This window comes from Malurus melanocephalus, unplaced genomic scaffold, assembly GCF_030028575.1.
Source record: "Malurus melanocephalus ecotype Western Australia unplaced genomic scaffold, MMel_1.1 scaffold_390, whole genome shotgun sequence".
Classification (NCBI taxonomy): Eukaryota; Metazoa; Chordata; class Aves; order Passeriformes; family Maluridae; genus Malurus; species Malurus melanocephalus.
Window position 1 is genome coordinate 271,422 of NW_026623622.1, and position 23,109 is coordinate 294,530.

At 37.9% G+C, this 23,109-nt stretch overlaps 1 protein-coding gene across 3 annotated transcripts in view; it reads right to left on the reverse strand.

The window, feature by feature from the left end:
• Window positions 1-8,053: 8,053 nt before the first annotated feature.
• Window positions 8,054-23,109, reverse strand: part of TLK1 (tousled like kinase 1) — a 65,522-nt gene continuing 50,466 nt past the window's right edge. For all 3 annotated transcript variants that reach the window (XM_057379162.1, XM_057379163.1, XM_057379161.1), the window contains exons 13-21: window positions 21,798-21,895; window positions 18,594-18,675; window positions 18,245-18,336; window positions 18,069-18,158; window positions 17,214-17,383; window positions 15,813-15,948; window positions 13,195-13,306; window positions 12,812-12,919; window positions 8,054-9,807 (exon numbers count right to left, since the gene is read on the reverse strand). In XM_057379162.1, coding sequence (XP_057235145.1) covers window positions 9,631-9,807; window positions 12,812-12,919; window positions 13,195-13,306; window positions 15,813-15,948; window positions 17,214-17,383; window positions 18,069-18,158; window positions 18,245-18,336; window positions 18,594-18,675; window positions 21,798-21,895 — 1,065 coding nt within the window. In that variant the 3' untranslated portion in view covers window positions 8,054-9,630. The remainder of the gene's footprint in view (window positions 9,808-12,811; window positions 12,920-13,194; window positions 13,307-15,812; window positions 15,949-17,213; window positions 17,384-18,068; window positions 18,159-18,244; window positions 18,337-18,593; window positions 18,676-21,797; window positions 21,896-23,109) is intronic.

The window sequence follows — 23,109 nt, forward strand, 5'->3', positions numbered from 1 at the left end:
TGCCCTGCAGTTTCTGTGGCAGATACGGGCTGGCCTGAGAGAGGATCACAAATCAGCCGGTGGGAGACACTGCCCCACGCCTGCCACCTGAGACACCACATCCTGTCAAGTGCAGCAGTGGTTTTCCAGAGGCAGCTTAGCAACAAACAGCTCGCTCCGCCCACAGCGTTTGTGTGCTGGAGGAGAGGTACCACACTGTACTCAAGGGGAACTCTTCAAAAGTATTAAAAGAAAATAGTTGTTATTGGGGTTGAACTTGAACAACCTCTACAACTGATTGTGATGCTGACAGCAGCTCATGAACACAGTGTAGCTCTAAGTGCAAGGTCTTTGCTTCTAGCCTCCTATGCTGTGCAAGCAGAATACTGGCTGTTGAAAGAGAAGATGTACTTCACTAGAGAAGGCTGCTTGATTCCTGTACGTATCTCCTTATAAAGACTCGATGTGCTTTCTGAAAGAAAGACAGTATTTAAATTGATTAGGCAAATAATAAATAATGCCCCCAGCCTCCTGTCTGCAGCAGACTCTGAGTGCTGGGCATATGGCACCTTTCCAGACCACTTGGCAGCCAATGAGGCAGAGCTGGTGATTATTATTTCACCCACCTTTGGCAGGAAATAAAACATCTGTTTAATCCTGACAGCGGGACTCCCCAGCAGTTAAGCTAAGATGGTTGAAAAATAATCTAATTGAAAATTATATTTAAGACAGCAGAAAGCAGTGCTAAAACTTCTCAAATTTTCTAAGACTCCAGTCTTACACTTTGAAAGTCATGGGATTTTTCATGGCTGTAGACAGTCAGGACCTCTGTTTCACAGCTCAGTCAGAAAGAAATGCTGCTTTTGAAAAAGGGCATCTTTTCAGCAGGACTCAGTGGACAAGTGGTTGTGGCTCTGGACTGCTCACAAGTGGAGCAGCTGTACTTGCTGCTGCTCTCASTTCCGGTTACCTGTGGTGCTTCTCATTGCTGTTCAACCACATGGCAGTGTTAAGAGCTGGAACACTTGGACTGTAACTGTGAAAAAGCAGCAAGAGAAGACATGCCATTCYGTGAAATATATAAGCAGATGAAGGTATTTTTGGGCTGTGGAACAACTTTTAAAATGATCTGTTCTCCTGGAAAGTTAAAACCAGTATTACGGACTATGAGTAAGTAGCCAGAGGGCCAAATGAATAGCCTACCTAGGCAATGATGAACARGAAGGACAGCTGCAAATCTCACCTCATGGAACAGCAAAAGGCCCCTAAGGGGTCAAAACAGACAGCCTTCAAAAGAGGTAGGGCTATTTACAGAGGGTGATATAGTAAGAGTGGTCCAATGAAACTGMGCAAAGCGAAATTGAGACCAAATTCTTGCAATAATTCCTATGTCTCAGATAAATCTGCACAGCAGTCTTAGCAGGGAAGTATTCAAATCCCCTTCCAGAAAAGGACAAAACAAAATGTTACATTCAGCAACGCAAAGAATAAGTCTGTACTGAATTACTGGACTATGATGAAAAACATTCGCTGTTTTGTGGGATTCATCTCACTCTATCCTCTTCCTATCCAGCAGAGCTTACCCACAGACACTGTAGTGTTCCTCTTTGAACTGGTTTGGCTCAGTGGRTGGACAGGCATTTGGTTAGGGGTGGTCACTTTGGAGGGAGGAGGGTTTGGAGACTCTTTACAGGCAGTCACTGAGAACAGATTCCAGCTGGCTGCAAGCACTCCCACTAGGATGCGATGCAGCAAAATCTCATGCTTCTGAGCACCCCTGTCAGCTGAAAAGCACAAGCACCCTGGCAGGCATGATAGCATTGAAATGTACAGTCACAGCCATTATTGTGCTACRCCTTAGCCGATTTAGTTGCAGTTTGGAGCAACAGATGTGGATTAAACACTCAAAAAACCCTGTATCCATTTGAGGAATAAGAAAAAGGAGCCTGAGTCCAACCAAAGACAAAACTGGAAAGCAAAAATGGGACTTTGGTAACTTGACTTTGCCTGTTGCACCCACTTCTTTATTGGCTTTGACTAGGTCAAAAAAAGTGTTCAGCCTCTGCAGCTGCAGGTAGCTGTTGTCCTTTGCTCAGCAATATAATCAGCTATTGACACAGAGCTGTGACAGAAGCTGCTGCTCTGGTTATGGGCTCAGAGCTACTTAAATTGTGCAAGATCATTACCATCTTCCACTTAGACCTTCCACTTAGACCTGCTGCCTACCACAAAGTGTCTCCAAAAGTTCCTGTGCAAGCTCCACATTCCTGGATGAGTTGGAACATAAAGGAAAAGGAATTCAAACTTCAGTTAGTAGTGGTGGATTATATACCTACAACTTTTAAAAGTATTAAAAGTTGTATCTTACTGTATTTTGTTTCCCTCACTGGAAAGGGTGAATTTTTCTTCTCCATTATGGTCTTGGTAAAACTCTGTACACTTTTTCAAGGGTACACAAGTGCCTTGCTTGACTGTTGGCTACATGGTCACAGGTGTCTTTGCTGTCAGTTATCGATGCTATCAARAAAGCAGCATCCCTTAAAAGGCTTCCAACTGAATTTTAGCTCCAGGCCACATACTTTCTCTCTGCAGGGTAGCTTTTACCATCTAATCTCACTGGAACAAGAAGCCTTTAAAACTAGGAAAAAATGAATGAGGAAATCAGTGATACCAATTATACACCAAATGAAGGTAAGTCACTCTGTCTCATTAGCACTGTTTAATTATGCTTGGATTTAAATTCTAAATATAGTTCATACAAATTCACAAGGGCRAGTGTTTGCTTCCCCTGTTGTAGTCCTCTTCACATCTAATACTTCTCTCTCCTATGAGATCAACAGTTTTAAGGACCCATCTGCCTGAGTCATAAATAGAAAAGATGCTGACACTTCACCCCTTCTGAGTGAAAAATGTTGGTTAAGCAATGGCTTATGTTCAATATTTGCACTGCTGTGAGAGCCAAGAGGTCTCAGATGACTTCTCAGCTTCCTGCACTGGGTCTGTGTGTACACATAGAGTCCCTGTTATGGGTTTCTGTATTCTTAAAAAATTCTTAACAGTTTTCAATATGCTTGTTGTCATGACTCATCATGACCGGCTGAACAGATACTGGACCAAGTGGCAGGTATATTTATACTTRTATTGTACAGTTGCCATAACTCTGGCAACCAGCCCACTGTTTAGACTAAAAAGGTGTTGGCTAACAAACCCCTGAATTCTTAAACTACGCTTCCTCAAGGGCGTTGGCTAACAAGCCCTTCGTTTTGTACACTTCAGTACGCTCTCAACTCCCACAGCAAGCTTATCAAAGGTGCTGGCTTACAAGCCACAACACARCTTCAGTAGCTCCTCACTTGCACAATAAACCCCAGTACAGAGTAGAACATGATAGCTGTGCTTTGCCAGACAAAGCAATCAAAATTAACAAAGAATATCATCAGTCCTTAGAATCCTGCATTGGTCCTGCCAYGTGGATGGTCCAGAGTGAAAGAGGAGAAGAGAGGAAAAAGAGAGAGGGGCCCCAATCCTTTTACAGCTGGTGCACAGCTCTTASATAAACTAGATTTTCTGCACCGCTTTGTTTGCAAATGCAGAGTCAGCCCTTCTCCAGGAAGGGAGGTGGGGGACAGGACACCGAGCAAGAGTCTCAGGGCACAGCAGGGAGTTGGCTCAGAACAGTGCTGTCCTATCCCTGCAGGAATCTCTGCTCTGATCACCATTCCTGTACCAATACTCAGAATGTTTGAGACAGAACAAGCTTAGGTCTGGTCCTCTGCACTTGTGTGCATGCATTAATCTGTATATGTTCTGTTTGTCTGTCTGTCTGTCTCTTTAAATGCAAATCACCAAAGTCTGYAGGAATTTGAGTCTTACCTTCCCAGTCGTGGTCAAGCACTTGGCCCAATTCATACCTTTCTGGGATTAACTTCAATGTCTTTGCCAGTTTATTACTACTAACCTGGTAACAAATATTATTTCTAACTACTTGTCCAGTTACTAGTAGATTTTAGAAGGATTCCAGAAAGCCACCCTAAATCTGTGTCTTCTATCAAGGGGTTCAGCTGAGAAAGAGAGAGGAGACCCACCCTGTTTCTCCCTGAAGAAAACACCCCCAGCAACAAGTCTCAGCTCTTGAGAGGAAGCCTGCTGTTAGTCCATATGCAGAGTAACTGTCCAAAACATCAATGAAGATGTCTTCAGTTTGAGAAAGGTGGGGTTTAAACAAGCACTTCTGCACCACACATTTCTAAAAGGAAGGAATGGGACAGGAAGGAAAGAAGCTGTTTTTCTTCTAAGTCTGGAAAAAAATTCAGTGTTAAGAAGCTCCATCTAAAAAGACAAAGATTTGAAAACATCATCAGTATTTCTAAAAGCACAGAGTGCAAACATGCTGCCTACCACAGCCTCAGTATTTGCTAATCCTTTATCAATGGTTTTGTTTGAAATACCATTAATTAATCAAATCACATATAAAGACTATTACACTGATTCTTAGAGGAATCTCTGCTATCCATCCAATTGTTAACCACCGCACGTTTCGGGAGTGCATCCTCTGCGCATCATGTCCCATGGCTGCATGGTGACACACTGGGGTGCTGCTGGACACAGCACCAGCCCAGCTGTTCTAGAAGTTGTAAGGCCAGTGTCTGAGGGCTGGGAGATACATATTAAAGTATCTCACTCTCTATAAGCCCCATTTCCCACTATTCCATTGCAGTGAAAGGTGTGCAGACAATACATACATTTAAGCTAAAATTCATTTGGGCAATATTGCCAGATCCTACCTAAGAGTACTACAAAGTGAAATACAATATTTGCATACGCTGGCAAAAGCCAYTGACTTGTAGATGTGTGTGACACTTCTACCTCTTCAGCAAGAACTATAAAAAAAGAACCCATTGCTTGTAGATACAGCCAGCATAGTTAATACAATATACTRCCTTTGACAAAGTTGTATACAACTGATATTTTAAACTATCATAGTTCTCTATTAGTAAACAATATTTAGAAGAAGCTGCTTTGAAAGTGTCTTCAATATATAGTATAGTTCTGTTAGGAGTTGAATATCTGAAACAAATAATGCAAGAACCTCACGTGTTCAGATGATAACAATCTTAATTCCAAAAGATACATGTGTAGTTCAAAATTAAATACATGGCAGCTGTACAGAAAGCAAGGCTCATGTACTATACAAGGCTCGTGCACTGTACGTGGCAGGAAACTGTTTTTCCTGCCACAGWGCACAGGACTGGAAATAATAGGTTTAAAGAGCAGTAAGAAACACAGGATGATAGGARAAACTAGAACAGATCACTTGGATAAGTAACGCAGCCTCCACTAACAGGCATCTTTAAGAACAAGGTGGACAAGTTTGTCAGGATATAAGTAACCTTGAGCCAAACTTCGGTATTGGAAGAGGCCAGAGAGTTTTTCAGGGATCCTTGCCTAGTAAGCATTGAGGACCAAGTAAAACCTGCTTTGTTTGTGGACAGGGTCCCTAGAAACACAGTGGCCTCAGGTGGGAGGTATGCAATGCCATAACYCCAGAATAGTGACTCAGGGAGCTCYAGGTAYMTCATTAGAYTCCTTTCACCAATCTGTGATCACAAAGACATGAGATCACTGGATCATTCATTATTTCTCTGAAAAACGTGTAGTCTTATTTTTCCGACAAAGGCAATACAGTCCATGGCTGCCTGGGGCCAGGCATGATCCGGGCCTCAGGAAGGGTATTTAGACCCTGAAGCCCAGCTCATGCTGGGACACGCCAGTGCCCTGGTCCCCGTGATGTGGTGGCAGACAGGCACGCAGAGCTGCCTGGCTCATTGCTGTGCAGGGCACTCCTCAGCTATGAAACCCATCACCTTACTCTGGCTCYAGCTGATATGGAGAAAAAAAAAATGTAAGCTACAATAGCAATTGTGAGATTAGGTATTTTAGACATCGGTATCAGGACGCTCTCAATCCACAAATTTTGARGCCATCCCTATCCTGATACACTGCCCCACCAGGCCAGGCTCTCCAGTCTCCCCTCAATATTCCACTGCAATATCCCTTTACTTTTGGAGAAGAGCACCAAGTCCTGAAGGCTCTTTGAAGAGTAATAAATGACCCAGGGACACTTCTCACCTGTCCAGCGGTTTCCTCCCCTCGCCGTCCCACTCGGCGGCACAGGCTGGCTGTGGGGCGGTGCTGTCCCGGCCGCAATCCCGAAGCAGCAGCGCTGTGGGGGCCGCGGGAGCTGCGCCATGGAAAGGAGAGGCCCGGCCCCGCTCAGACCCGTGCTTTTCCCACRCTCAGGAAGACATCAAAGCTGCAGCAGGAAAACGCAGGATGCTTTAAAAGCCAAAACATGCTTTCCTTTTCGGGGTTGCTGATTTCAAACACGCAGTCACCGCTGCTCAGGCTGCCASGCGGGTCGCAGCAGCGCGGAGCTTCCCGGGCCGCACTCGTCCTGGTGCCTGCACTGCCATGGTGCATTTCCCAACTGCCTGAGTCAAACGAGCTTTTCAGAAAGTTAAAATACTGACCAGCCTCTATGACATTGGTATCTATCAACTAACACAGACCAAGTTCGAAGTGCCTAAGGCTCCACAGTGAAATACGAGCAAATTCAGTGCTMAAATAAGCAAAATTATGCCAAAACATGGTTTTATGGCAGGAACAAGCCAACCAATGTTAACTCTAGCAGCAAGGATGTGTAGCATTACATTCACTTAAAATCATGTAACTTCTCTTACAGTAATTTGTTTCATATGTAAAGGGTTCTAAAAATTATTTGATTATAGAATAATGTATTTTACAATCTTGCAGTGCAGACAGTTGAAAGTGTTTATGAATTTATAGGAAACCTTTTATTTCCAAGATTYATTAAGAACTGTATGATGATGTTTAACTTCATTTCTTTTGTCTACCTGCTGCTAAATCAGGAGAAAGCTTAGGAGACCTAATGACAGATGACACATGGTGAAGTTAGTAAAACRGGCATGAAATAACAGACTGAACACCTGACACATGAATTACCTAGAAGTGGATCAGCACTACACCAGCAGCATAATTCACGGTCCTAACCTTAGCCTGAAGGGTATTTCTAACCCAAACAACTTCTGAGTGGCAGGCATCAAACACACAACTCAGAAGTTCTTCCAGTGACCACAGAATAAGTCCTCGTGGGGATACAAAGTTTTCATTAACAGTTGCAAGATGTTAACACAAACACAACTGTGCTACATTGGGGTAAAAATCTTACTACTTTGATTTAAAAGATGAGATGGTAACTAATTTTTTTTCCCAAATACTCCTGTATGAAGCTCTTTTAAAGTGAGCATTTAACTTTCAGAAACACCTACTTGTAAAGCTGAAGTAAGTGTCATGTATTTAGCTGCAATAACCTATTCCCAGATCCTAACCATAGGAAAAACAAGTCTGTACATAAACCTCCTCTTTTAGATAGCTGTTAACTTTCTCAGGTACTTAAGTAGTTCTGTAATATACTGCCTAACTTACCATTGCTAAGAGTAACCATAACAAATTCCAAATAAATAAAAATACAGTTAGCWCTATCCTGCATATTTTCCTGTGGTAAAACCACAATGATTAAATGATTAAATGATTAAATTTCCGTTATCAACATGCAGAATAAGAAGGAATAAAATCTAATGTGAACTTACATCCATAGCATGTTCTCCTTGAATTCTGCACTTGGTATTGTACTGCAGAGAGTGAAAAGGATGCAGATCCAGTACTYCGAGTCTAATTTTCTAATAATTCTATGAGCTAATCTTGTTCCACAATATTTATTATTCAATATTTAAAGAAGAACCACTGAAATACTTACAAGTTGCTTCTGTGAGGTCTGTTCAATGAAATSAAGTTTTGGTTACCTCATCAAGAGAGATGTTTTAAGTTTCATGGAATTTTCTCCTTTCAGCTCCAATGTTACTTAAATTAATTACTGCATTATTGGCCTTTTGTTTGTAATTAAGAAGAGTTAGCTTTAAATAGTTTTGTGTTGCTAGTGATATGGTTATGTGATTTGCCCTTTGCTGAAATGCAAAAATGCACAACGAAAATCTTGAAATTTCAACTGCCATTGTTTATTACTGTTTTGGCTACATTCTCTACAATTTCAGCAGCATCTTAAAGAGACAGTTAACGTTTCTTTATATACAATGAAAACAAAATGGCTTGCAACATCAGAAACAAGAGCAACAGTTTAACTGTACAATACTAAATGAAAACCTGTGGTAATACAGCCTCCTCTTTCTGCAACATGGACAAAATTACATATAAGTATTCAGCATCAAGAATGGGATAGTAAAAAGAACAGAGAACAGGAGAGAGATACACTGTTCTGAAAAATAAGTTTCTACCATACAAGGCAGTTAGAAAATGTTTCACATTTTAAAATATCTGTACAAGCCACAAGAAACATTTCCTTGTTGATAGGAACTTCCAGAAATAGAGAATAACCATGAGCAACTTCTACATCTAGTATCAATGTGCTCTGCAGGTTGAGAACGCAATAAACTGACTGAAAGAACTGTACTTTATATTGCCAACACAGATCTGATTTACATGCCTTGATTGTTAACAAATTGCCTATTCTCAATCTCTCTTACAGTTGACTTGCACCTTAAGGAGGTCATTTGACTCTTGTAAAAGTAAAAGCAACATCATTTAGCAGCAATTAAAAGCGCCTTGRGGGAGACTTAAAAAAAATACAATATCAAATTAGAAAAAGCCATACTTTAAACATTTGTACAGGAATAAGTTGCTGAAATTTAACTGAAAATGTGACATCTGTACAACAATTTACAATAGAGCTAGAAGGGAATTTATCATTATTCCTGCATAGAACATTATACATGACCTGTTTGCATTTGGTTTCATACTGTTGCTTGCTTTTACTAGAAGCCTGGAAGGTTTCACAAGTTTCAATACCACAGCAAGTATAGTACTTTTAGAAAACTGAATGGATTTCAAAATTAGCAATCTTATTTGAGAAATAAGTACCAGGAATTCCATATCACCCTTCCAATCTAAATCCACTGAAACACCACCACATTTTTGGAGGTACAAGCCTGAGTAGCCAAATAAAATACTCCCAATTTTATTTTAAAAATCTGATGCTGAACATTATCTTTCACCGTCTCACACTCCTTACTTTGGTTTCAAAAGATCAATGTCTTGAAAAGATGGCAGTTCATTTAGTTTATAACCAGGCACAAAATTTTTCCTGTGTTTTCAAATTTGCTCAYTACCCTTTTTTATTTAAATAATGAAAAACTACCCTTCATGTTAGAACTTTCCAGTATCCACCAAATGTACTTTAAAGTATTAAAAAGTTTATTTACAATGTTCCCCAGAAAAAAACTAAAAACCTTTTCTTCAGTCTTAAACACAGTATACCTGTCAGTTTGTAACAGGCAGTGTCATCCTTCAATGTTTAACGGTGTTTCTCAGAAGGGTACATTTACTCACAGTCCATGATCCATTCCAATCATACAAATGACACTATGTAGGAGGACTTCAGTCTGAAAACACAGTTATCAAACTTGTCCTGTGTAAAAACACTCAAATGCTTTCAAGCTCAAGTCTGCATCTGGAAACTAAATAAAGGTATAATCTCATTCCTCAGCTGGAGAAATTTCAGTACGAAATAATGCTTGAAGTAGGTGGTGTAGGGGATGCTGCTAGGCCAGTCATATGCAAGTTTCCTGAAGAATTTGATCTCCTCATGTGAGGGAGAAGATAAGGATCATTAGCCAGCTGGTGGACATCAAATCTATCCTCTTTTCGGTATGCTAAACAGCGTCTGATAAAGGCCTAGAAAAGCAATGTAGAAAGTTAAAAAAGCATTCAAAATACTTACATCTACTTTCAGGCAAACAGGCAAATCCTTCTGGATAGACCAACTTCTAAACAAATTCTTGTTCTTAAATAATTAAATTCAAATGACAATTTCACATTTTACTGCTAAGCCCACTGAAAAAACGTAACATAATGGCAGAAAGAAAAAGGTGAGCAAATTAATTTGCTTCAAATAATCACATTTCAAACATGTATTTCCGTGTTTAGGAACTGTATTTGCAAGTAAAACACTAGCACCTCACCCAACTAGATTTCTGCATGTGTTATGCCTGAACAGAGTAATGAAAACCAGGAGACTGTGTGAGGATTGAAAAAGGAGACTTTTCTACTTTCTCCAATGAGCTTCTAAAACCATTGAGTTGAGTGGGGAAGAACAGGTGGATGCAGAGACAGAATTTCAATGCTTTAGCTGACTCTTGAAAACAGTTTTCTCATTTCCACACGTGCCAGGACAGGATATAGCAAAACATGAATTTGACAGTGATGRCTGCCATGCTCAATAGGCATTATATAAAGAACATTTAGGAAACCCCTACACTGCTGAAACTCTCTTCCCATGAAAAACTCAATCACACCTGCTTAAAATTATCTAATCAATGGAAAAACTCTGTAGCTAACTTCACAAATGTTCTTGAGTAACGATGTCATCCCTACATTTAAGTCCATACGGTGTATGCCAATCATTTTGTGCTGAAAGTTTCTATCAAATCTTATGTCTAGCACACACAGAACATTTGGTCTCCTGAGAGCCCAGGCTTCAACATTTAATGACAGAAAATCCTTATTATTGCTACAGAACTGATTAGCAGATCATTACTTAATTTAGAACTTAATTTAAAAGAATTACATATATCTTTGACAAATCTGTTCAGCTGTTTGTTCTTTGCTCCAATTAAAAACAGCAAATTAAAGGAGAAAATCTGTGATACAAGTTCCAAAGAATCCTGCTCGAATGTACATCTATYATTTACATATCCAGCACGAACAAGGTACAATATAATAATCACGCACATCTGTTAGCATATATTTACATGTTCTTGGATATACCAGATTTTAATAAATTTTTTTCACAATAAATCCTTCAAAACAAATGAACTGTAAACAGTTATTTGCAAGATCCTCAGAGTAACAGTTTGTGTCTAAAGTGTTTTTAAAATACTTCACGGTTTTGTGGCACTGTAGCCACACTTGTGTGAAGCAAAGGAGACCACTGCACAAAACAGGAAACTGTGAGGAGGATCAAAGGACAGTTACAGTCTGAAAACTAACTAACAATGTCATTTGAGGTTCCATATTTATTTCATCTCCATGTTTTCCAAATCAGAATTTCAGGTTACAAGCTGTTCTTTTCCCACTGCCAGGCCCATAAATCTCAAAACCAATTTGGATTCTACACAGTCATTGTAAATGGTCTGCATTAAGAAGCTGGTCTGAAATTGTTTTATAGCATTTCCACCAGASAATGATTTCTCCCTCTCTCTTAAAGTTGAGACAATCGTGACAATGGTTAATATGAGTGGAGAACACTGGGAGTTTATTTTAGCCTTTCAAACAAACAGAGCATGGAATACACAGAGAATGCAAAAAGTTGCCAATTCTCCATGCTGAACTGTCTACTCTTTCCTAACATCCTCTAMATAAAAACTAGTAAAGACAAAGAAATGCAAAGTCAAAAGACACAGATATAAACTGCTGGTGTGTCATGTTATCATTTACATGATGTGTATTTGTCAACTGCATTCCAGGGACTTTTATCAAACATAAGTGAGAAAAACAAAAAACAGCAAAAAAACCTCATCCAAAAATAAAAACACATTACTAACTACAGGTCTTCAACCAATTTTTCATAACCTTAACTGCAACTGTCTCACTAMCACTACTTTTAGAAAATATAATGAAAAGAAATATACCACCACTTGTAACAGCAGGTTTATGTACCCAAGAGACTTATTTTCTTGGGAAGATACTGCCTCTAGAAATAGGTTTCCTTTCCTTTTAATCTTTAGAAGCTGAATCTTAACATTCCTAAATTTTTGGCATCTTGTGCCCCAAATCTAAGTATGTTTAATTAGTGGCTGGAACTTGAATAAGCATTCTACTATCCTGGCAATTTTTTTTCAAAGAGCGTATCTCTTCCATCCAGTCATGAATGYATCTTTCAAAAATTGGGAGAGCTTTTACAACCAAGTAAATACAACATTTCCTTCCACATCCACAGAATTGGATTTGTGTTACAGATGCTCACAGCAATAATCATTTGGGAAACCACCTTAATCTGTTACTGAACAGCCCGTCTGTGCAGGGGAATTTGATACTACTATAGTTTTTAAACACAGGACAAACTGCCGTTGACACTTTTGTGGCAGAAACACTATTTTGGCAGTTTTATTTCCCRCATAAATCAGCATTAAAACATCTTCTAGCTTCTTCATCTTAAAAATTCCTGTTTCTAAACTCAGCTTTGAGTTAATGCACACATACGATGACCTTTCAAGGGGAAGAGTGTTAGTGGTCCTATCCTTCAGGTACATGGTAGTCAAATAGTTCTTATGGTCAACAAGGCCAGAATAACATTCCCTACTTTCAGAAAGAGATTGTTCCCTACTTTCAGAAAGATCTCGCTAGCAGCAGCATTTCACAAGAACTTCTAGTGAAACAGCCTGAATGAGACACATAAGGTCCTCTGGGAAAAAGCAAAGCAGACACTTTTTGAGGTGGCCTACTTTAAAACCACTTGCAAATTTCTGGAATATATATATATAGTTTTGCTTTGAAGTACATGATTTTGAGAAATCCCAGAATAAGGTTGCTTAAATAAAAACATCCAAATCCTAGTTCTCCATTATGTTTTTCTACCTATTTAGTTATGATGTCCCACAGCTTTTTAGGGGTTAACAGCAATTTTACAGCTGAATCCTTTAAGATGAGTGTTTTACTCAGAGATGATATTAAAAGTTACCTTGGCTTCATTGCTTACAACGGGTTTGACAGGGAATTGAACTTCTGTGGCTTTTAATATTGTATTTTCTTGTAAGATATCTTGCTGTGATTGATTGTGGCCAAATGGCTGCAAAATAAGCACAGGGTTTTTTTCAGATTTATCCAACTACTTTGATTTCATAAATATTTATGCTATAGTAAGTTGTTGCARTGTTAATACAAACTGCCGACCATTCTGCAAATAAAAGTTACAGGCAGGATTTTTTAATTTTTTGCAAAATCAATGTACACTGCCAACAAGTAATTTTCCATGTAGATTCATGCCTTTCAAATGTAATTCACAGTCTACTGAGAACAGGCATCTACACTAAAACTCTTTAGATTTTCAAATGTTTTCCTTACCTTTCTACCATAAAGGCATTGGAAAAAAATTACTCCAACTGACCATACATCAACCTTATTAGAAATCTTTGGTGGCTCTTTGCCAACTACAAAACACTCCGGAGGCAAGTACCTGTAAAACAAAACATGCATCTCAAGTAACATCATCTGTAAGTATGGCATCACTACAATGTACAATTATCAAACTGTACGAATACCTTGGCTACATATCTCTGACCTTCTGACAACTGTACAGCTGCCCTACGTGCTGCATTCCAACACCTTGCAACCCATCAAGACTGACATTACACTTTTTGTACAGTTGGTCAAACAAAGGGGTCTATTTCACACAAGTACAAACACAAACTCTTTTTTCCTAAACTGTCAATTATCACTTTTTTAAAAAATTGGGACCCCAGGTTAAATAAMAACCTTCTTCATCCATCAAAGCAAGAAAAGATGAAAGCCAAATAGGGCATTTTACAGCAAGGCCTGGTTAGGAATCAGCGATAATGCAGATATGACTTAAAGACCCTTTATCTAAGTTTTTAGTAAAAATGTAATATTACCCAGAGGGGTATATGATAGAAAAAAATTGACTGTTATTTTCATCCTTATGTTCTGCAGAAAGAGAACTTTACTTAATGAAAGCTGAGGAAGTTTCCATGCCATTTCTCAATTACAGAATAACTGATTAAATGGAGCTTCCTTTACAAAACAAAACCTTCCAAATKTATTGATTTAAGTGCAGTTAAATATTATTGACTGCAATACCTGAAATTGCAAATGCAAAAAAAACTATTAAGGCAATCATAGAACAGGCACTTTTTCGCGAACAACATGTAAGACTTAAATAGAAATTTTGAAGAAGTATTTGTAGAAATGGAAATAAGCAGAAAAATTAGATAAAAATGCAACAATTTAAAACGGTGTCACAAACTCTCTTCTGGAATACTTGTCTACAAGTCTGATTATGACAATCAAGAAAAGTGATCTTAAAATGAAACAAATGCAAAGAAGGTTACTAAAAATAAAAACCTACAGTTCAGGAAACAAATAAAAACCTACAGTTCAGGAAAAAAAAGTGAAGGCTATGAAAACACCCAGGAGCAAGTACTAGCAAGGGGCCACAACCTACCTGAAGGAGGACAATGTTGGCACAGGAACAAACAAGTATGAACTGGCCACAAATAAACACAGACTGTAATTAGAGGATTATGTTTCTAATGATCAGAGAACTGAGGTTACAGAAGACACTTCAAATCAGATTACTGGGGAYAAAACACTAACTAGATTTAATATAAATGTCTAGAAACTTACARGAGATTACATAAACTAACTGCCTGGGAAGCCAGGTAGCTGGACCCAKTGACTGAAGAAATCCCTCCCAGAGCTATGCTGCTGACAGGTTTGTGCAATGTACTCTGAACAGACTCATTCCCCCCTCAAACTCACTCTTAAATATTTCCCTCCCTAATGAAAATTCTGGGTGCAGAGAAAGCATGAATTAGAAATGCAGAGATTCATCATGAATCTATAATGATTACAGATCTTTTTTTACTCTCGTTTGCAGCACCCCTAGTGCCTAAGGCACTTTAGGCATTTTAGATGAAATCCAAAGGCCAAAWTTTTTCTGACAAACATTCCTACAATAAAATATTTAGGCTGGTGTTTAAGTAGATAAAGCATTAAAAAGAGTAACAAAAGCCTAACAGTTCTAAAATGCTTCAGCTTGAATAATCATTTTTTCACAGCAYGTGCAGCGTGGCATTTGTGGAAGAATATGTGTTTCCTTTTCTAAAAACTCTGAAGGAAAAGGCAAAGACTTCATTACATGCAACTTCTGAATATGGGAAGAAGTGCAAAGCAAATGGGAATGATACTGGCTTCTCTGTAGGGCAAATGAATTGACAAGCAACAACCTGGCCAATGCAGGATTTCTAATCCACCCACCCTGACATAGCCACCACACCCCCAGGCTCAAAGAACTACTGTGCCATGAAGAATCTCCATCTTTAGAGAACAATTTCTAAAATATGTTTTTCTGTAAGCAATGAAATGTTTATTGTCATTCCTATGCTTTGGCAGGTGTTTTACACCAGGCACTGGTGTAAAACTCCAGTGTTATGGATGAGCATGGAAGTGCACCCAAAAACCAAATCACAGCTGCTGAGCTGTCATTAACCTTTARAAAGGAAAGGTGTCCTCTTTTGTCCTAAGGACATTACCTGTTGGTAATCCCTGCTCTACGATTTCCAAGTACTGTGCACCCACACCTAATCATCATAACTCTGTCAAATGTCTTCAACCACCAGCAGCCAAAGATTAAATACCTGCTTCTTCAGAGGAAACCATGTTTCTAAATCACAGTGATCATCTCCACAGTTATTTTGTAGACATGTGTATATATATATATTTATACATTAAATATATATATATATAAAATACATACACTTATTTTACTTGTTATTTTTCCAGCATTTGGGAATATTAACATGCACAGCACTGCACAAAAACCCTTGTCATGCATGTTAATATTTTCAGTCCTACTGGTCTCTCCAAATCGGCTTTTTAAGACAGATTTATGAATTCTGAACAATGATCCAAAGTCTAAAGAGCAAAATCAAACCAGGCCTTACCAATAAGTTCCCGCGCCCTGTGAAGTTAAATCCATTCCATCCACTCCATAGCTATCATCATCCATTATTTTGGACAGGCCAAAATCAGTAATTTTTATTTCTCCACATGCTGTTCCATCTACAAGAAGGATATTACCTATTCAGGGCGGGAAAAAAAAGCAAGAAAAAATTACCTCAAAAAAGSTAACAGAATGCTTTATTTTCAAAACCAAGTTCAATTTTCAAGAATATCTAACTTCATGAGACATGACAATTTTACAGAATCAAAGAATCAGAACCATAAAATGGTCTGAGTTAAAAGGGACCCCAACCAAACCCATGACTTTGGTGTTATTAGCACCRAGACTGAATCAACTGAGTTACATCTACATAATTTTTGCATCCTCAAGTCTAGAGTAACTGAACCCTGCCAAATATCCATGCAGCTTTAGGAACTCTCTAGGTTACCATCATGATGTGAGGCTGGTCAGCMAAGAAATGCCAAAATGAAGTGAGGAAACACCAGAATGCAGCAATACACTAGTTACAATGAAGTTTCTTTATTTTTCTGCAGAACAAATTCAACACCACAGATTTCAGGGTTTGCACATGCCACAAAGTTGTGCCAAGAAATTGTTACAATCCTACAAATCTTACTCCATGTGTTAAAGTTGTACAATAATTTCTATTTCTATTTCTATAAAAATTACTTGATGATGTTCCTCTGAGAAAAAAAACTAATGAGACTAAAAATACATTCTACACAATTTCGTAAGACAAGAGAAACATGTATGAACAGCTCATTACAGAGAAGCCAGCAAACATCCTGGCACTAAGAATTACTTCACAAATCCCACACTTGGAAGTGTAGCATATTAAAGCACATGAAGAATACAAGGATCATTCATGCCCSGCTGTAAAAGCGAAGGCCAGGGAATCAGGACAACACATTGTTTATAAAAATGTTCATTATTTGTTATAAAGAAAACTCTCTGAAAAGTCCTATTTTGGAGTGCTTATGCTGGGATACTGGAAGTGATTGATTACATTTTTTACTGGTTAATATGAGAAAAATTATTTACACATCAGCATTCCACAATTACCAGACAGGATTGAGCCTACTAATGATCTTATCTGATTATACTGCTAATTACCAATGCATGTATCGATTAGCTATATGATTTTTTTGTACAAATTTGTATCGAAATAATGTGAAGTAAAAAAATTGTTACAAACATTTTCCACAGAAAAGGCAGATGATTCTCGCGATTAAATTCTGAAGAAAAGTACACACTTTTCCCAGATGTTTACAACCCTGACACACAGAAGTTAATTCCATCATTTTCAGGTGTGAGTTACAAACCAAATAAAGCATAAAAAAAAAAATTTCATTTTCAATCGTAACACACGTAAACCACTTACCTGGTTTAAGATCATAGTGTATAATAGGGGGCTTGATCTCATTGAGATACCGTAGTGCATTTACTATTTGCATTACAATGGACCTAGCTTCTTTCTCTGACATCAATTTATGTTGCTTGAGATAGAAATCCAAGTCATTGCCTTCACAGTATTCTAACACCGTGCAAAACCTAGGGTAGAATTTAGAGAGAGAAAATTAGAGAAAGTATCACACTGCACAATCAGAAACAGTCATGACAACCTAGTTTCATACTGACAGGTTTAAGAATGGCTGCCTGAATATGAAAATCTATGAATGAAATTGTTCACAGAACACATGGTGTAACTATTAGCTTATGAAAACTGACATAAATCAGAACGTTCACACTCACTTAAATAGAGAATGCATCCATATTGATGAGAAGTTGAAAAAAGCCTCTTTATTTATAGTATACACCTTCCTCAAAATCAAAACACCTTAACTATCCCTTAAGACATGACACATTTCATGCAGAGGTGCAGCCCAGTCACCAGGAGCTATACCTAGGGTAGTAATGCTCCTGATAACTTGGTAACTTGTCTAAGGTATGGTAGCATTTTGAAGCTGTCCTGCAGCAGCTCTTGCTCTGCCCCACAGCCTTCTGGCCTCACACCCCCAGGCCACCCTGCATGGTTTGCTAGTCACGTGCTGCAAAASGCTCTCTTCATCACCCTATAGAAGGCCTGTAATATTTGGCAGACAAAATTCTGCAATTAGTGTGGGGTTCTTTAAACTGTTTTGGCTGAAAGCAAGAACATACATTATTTTTGTTCAAATACTCTTCATTTCTGTTTATCTAATRTACAGCACTGAAATCCTTGCCAAGYTCTACTTACGTATCTGTATCCAGGGAGAAGTAGTCATACAGTTTAACTATTCGGGGGTGATCCAGTTCTTTGTGTATTCTATATTCTCTGCAGGCATGTCTAAAAGAAGATGGATACATTAACCTTCTACAATCAATAAAATGCTATTAAGCTTAACATATGAAGCGTAAGTCATTAATATTTACTTGTGGTAGTTCTCTTTCTTTTCATCCCTCCAGCTTTTGTTAAGCTGGTGAATCTTCACAGCAGCATATCTTTGTTCATAAAGATCAAAAGCCTAAAAMAGAAATGTACAAATATGGGACAGTTATAACCAAGGTGATAAAAATAACACCCAATGAAGTGAGGAAAAAAGCTAGCATGTGATTCACACATTACTGACAAGGCTACTGCCGTGCTACCTCCCCTCCACAGGTTAATCGAAATTTGCTCAACCCATTACAATGCTTCTACTTAATTAGACCTTCTTTTGTCTTCCCAAAATTAAAAGTACATGGCTCAAAAACCAGATTTATCAGACTCAATAAACTTTACCTTGTATACTTCACTGAAGCCACCTCGGCCAAGCAAATGGAGTAACAAATACCGTTCATTCAATGTGGGATGATCTTTAAATCTTGAAAGAAAAAAGGAAGTTTTACTCTACTTAAGGTATACAAGTAGCATCTTAAATGTAAATCTCTCTGTATTACTCATCATGAGGAGTTTTCTCTTTAGAAGCAACATATAATATGCTGAGCAACATTACACCACAAGAAATCTTAAGAGCACAACTGTACAACATGACCGATTTCAGAACSTTTTGACTATTTTGTTTAGAAATATTATCACAACACTGTCATCAAAACAGTCAATCCTGGCAAACTTTTTGTTATTTTTCTCTATTTGTTTTTGAGGATAAGAAAAGCATGCTCAAATTTAAACATGTGATACATGGGTCTCTCTTTGTTATGCCAAATTTCAGAGAAGTCTCACACTTCATCTTTCTGGAAGAGATAACAAGGACATTCTTCCAATTTCACATAAAACATGACCAGACGTTGTATATTACCACCTCTCTTTAGCAAAATGGATTTTATGTACCACTAAGAAGTTAAAACAAATCAGRAACAGCAATATGGGGAAAATACACCAAAGGACTCACTATCTGCTCAGACTCTAAGCAAAAGCAAAAAGAAAACACTTCTTCCAAATAAAAAATGATGCTGTTGGACCAAGAAAAATGACTATACTCTCTCTCCTGAATATACAGAGGACAAAATAGATTCTTCCGTCCAACCAGGGTGAAGGGATGTGAATACTCATCACATTTTTAGTACAATGATGAGACAAAATACTCATGAATCTAAGGCAAGCTGCCAGTTATATTCCACAGAAAACTTTAAAGAAGGGTTTAGGGCTAGTCTGCCAATGGCTCATTCTATCCTTCAATATTCTCTACAATTTTGGAAGTATGGTCATAGGTAGTCAAGTATTTGAGAGAAGATGCATATTCTTGTTTACTGTGCCCCTTTTAGAAATAAAACTTCCTTTTTCACTCACTATGAAGATATATATTTCAATGCTMAGTATCTTTTTTAAAGAAACCATAAATAATAATTAATGCATTCAGTGTAGAAGAAATAAATTTAGAGGCAGCATTTAGGCACTTGATATCATGTGACCAAGTAATCCAATTCTCAAAAACCACACTCAACATACCTAGATTCGTATATTTTTTGTACTTCTATTACATATGTACTTCTAGTAGGGCCAATCTTGTGAATCTCACTACCTTCCCTCWCCACTGCTTTTGCTACTCTGTGTAGCTCTCCATGGCTCAGAATCTGCACCCCAAAATGTGACCTCCAAAGCCAGTCAGGSACACCCTAACTAACACTCTCGACTTGCCCCATTATCCCAGTGCAGYTGTAGATGTACAGGTTTACCCACGAGTAGATGCACTTGTTGCTAGAACAAGAAAATGGGCTTAGCTTTACACCACAGCTGGAAGCAGAAATCCCAACAGGATTTGAGTCAGAATCCAACTGCTGCTTTGCCTCAGAACCCTCTCCCTTACCAAACAGCCAAATTGCCAAGACATGCTGGAAAAGACAGCAGGGGCTACAGACCTAAATGACTTCTTCATTGCTTCTCTCTTTTACTACAAGATGACTACAAGCTGTGGCTTAGTCRCTTGGTAAATACTTGTCTAAACTCCCACAAAAACATGAACATACAGTTTAAAGTTTTTCATTCTGTACCATAAAATGTGTCAGCATTGACTGCAGACRATGAGTAGTGAGTGAAGCTGCACTATTCTGCTTGGCCATGTCCTGTAACTGTTTTCAACTGTGACTGCAATTTGGACATTCTTTGCCGCACACATACAGTATTTACACAGKCAAAGTCTGTCATTTTTTCTGTGCCATTTATTCCTTATGGTTGAAGTATCCTCCTTTTTAAAAAAAAAACCTAAACCTGCTCTAATGCAAACACAGAAGATTTTAAAACACTATCATTTAACCTGCTTGTTTATTTGCTGCAGAACATTTATTTTTAAAAGAAAATTCTCTGCCGTCAATTTGTAAGTATCAACACTCATTATTCTTAATATCCAAAATATAACATCAATTTAGCTATCAATTAGCACCAAAGCCACATGGTAACAAAAAAAATCTGTATTACTGCATGGYAGGTACCATTAAAACAGTCAAGTATAATCTCACATCCTTTTCTTTTAACATTAAAAGCCTTAGTGCATGCATAATTCAACTGTGTCTAAAAAATAAAAAATTAAATAAAATCCTGAAGCCTTAAGGCTATTGTCTCATAAACATTTCCTAGTGTAGAAAGCGAGAAGTCCAGTCCTACCATGTCCTTCCCCCTGGCTCATTCCATCCTTGCACTGTCCTCTCTCCTCATGGCATAAACAGTTTTGCAACTGGGGCAAAGAACTAGACCAGGAAATTGATCCTGGATTAAAATTAATCCAGAAAAATAAACCACAGGAGCTGATTTTAATTTGYATCAATTTCCAACATCGGTTCAGTAAAGAAATGCCATTGCAAGCGTGTGAAAGAAAACAGGGCTAAGTAGCCAGGGAGAGGCAGAACCAGTTCYTTTCAAGCAACAGTGCCAGCTAGAAGTGTTGGTGAAGCTGTAGCCTCTGTATTTGTCATCATGGAAAACAGACTTAATTCCTCAAGTTACATAATTACTACTTTCAAAACCACACAGYAAAGTTTCATATTAAGTAACAATTTAACATGATGATGCACCGTCACAAAGGTGAAATACAAAGTAACAACATAATACAGCTTTTCCCTAACAGGCAGCTATACCTAGTAGGAATGACATAACAGTGCCATAAACTCAAAAAGTAATTTTAACTGCAGCACAAAATTGCTGCTGGTGCATCACACCTCCTTGCCATTTTTTGGATTATCATCAGCTAAGTGAATTACATTAAGTTATCTCACAAGTATTTCCCTTAGTAATATGGTCTAGCAAGTTTCAGCTCTACACTGTAAGATATGTATGTATGTGATTTCTTYCATATTCAACAAAAACATTAATTAATGTACCAAATTATGAGAAATTTTAATAATGTTTGAATAAGCTGGTGTTCAAAATACATATATAAACATAGAGAACCAGTAAGAAAATATTAACAAGTCTCTGTTCTGTAGGTAAAATGTTATATTAGAGAATTACTTTAAAAACAGGCATGCAAAATTAAGACAGTAAWTCTCTTACTGTGAATTATCTTCATTATTTATTCTTTTCAGTTCTCTTATGTGAAGATTCCTAACTCTTTCCAAACGTTCAAGTTCTGCTTGTATTTCAGCTTCCTCCTGCAAATGAAAAGMAAGAAATATAAAAGCTCATTTACTCCCCATTTGAAAAGGGTATTTTTACCCCTGCATCAATACTAGTGGTGATGGAGGAACATTACATTACAAAACCCTGCTGAACTAGAAGAAAGCGCTGCTTTCTCTTAAAGCCAGAAAAATTCAGAAAGATAAGGCAAAAGCCTGTTTCAAGAAATTTTTCTGTTCATGAACCCACAGGTAATGGGATGTTCATGGTTTTGTTCTGCACTGTAGGGATGCTATTTGAAATGAGAGGCAGCTGGGTTTTGTACCTCAGCCAAAGAGATAAATTATCTGGGAAGCGGTCTGAAATTGCTGTACAAAAAAAGAAGAGATATGGGCAGTTATAGATTCTGCACAAACCGACAGATTTGAAAAAGACATTTAAAATATTAYAAGGCTGAAGTGCAAATCAAGTAATAGAATAAAAGAGCACATAATTACAGCAGAAATATTCTTAAGGTGCTGATATATAAGACACCACMAGCAATCTAATTTTAAAACATTTTTCTATTTGTATCTTATTAAAATTACAAATGCAGGATGTGTATTGCCTAAGATTTTAACCGCAACTTCAAAAGAAGCATGTCAGGTAGGAGCACATTCCTCAACTAATTTGAGCATTTAATTTTATCTCAWCTTTATGCTAGGTATTAGGAAACAATGAAATAATTATTTATTCAGGTTCTCTAAAAGAGTAMAGAATTCATGATACCTAATTTGAGGAAACCTATGTGTCTACAGTCAAACTGAAAAATAYACTCATTGAAAGATATTGTAGACAGGGTTATACTGAGTTCAGAGTTAGTGCCTCTAAAACTTGAAAATTTGAAGGAAGGGGAGACAAAAATAGTCCATATTAGAAAACTCGTAACTATCGAATTATTAATTTTAGCTGAAAAGGAAATGGAAAGTCTGGTATCTGATACGTATTTTTTTTTAGTATCAGCACCCCTCATCTTCTCATGTTATTTTGGCATGGCCTTTTGCACAGCCACATGGTTTAACCAACTGGAATACTAATCAATCTTTGAGAGRAAAAAAAAACAAAATACAGAAGAAAGAAAAGAAAAAAAGAAACTAGCATCACAAAAAAAGCCACATTTGTTTTTTGAAAGAAGCTAGATCAGTGTTCCAATTCAGTTTACTCTCTGACTGTACAATATGATGGTAAAAACAACACRGCAACAAGCTAT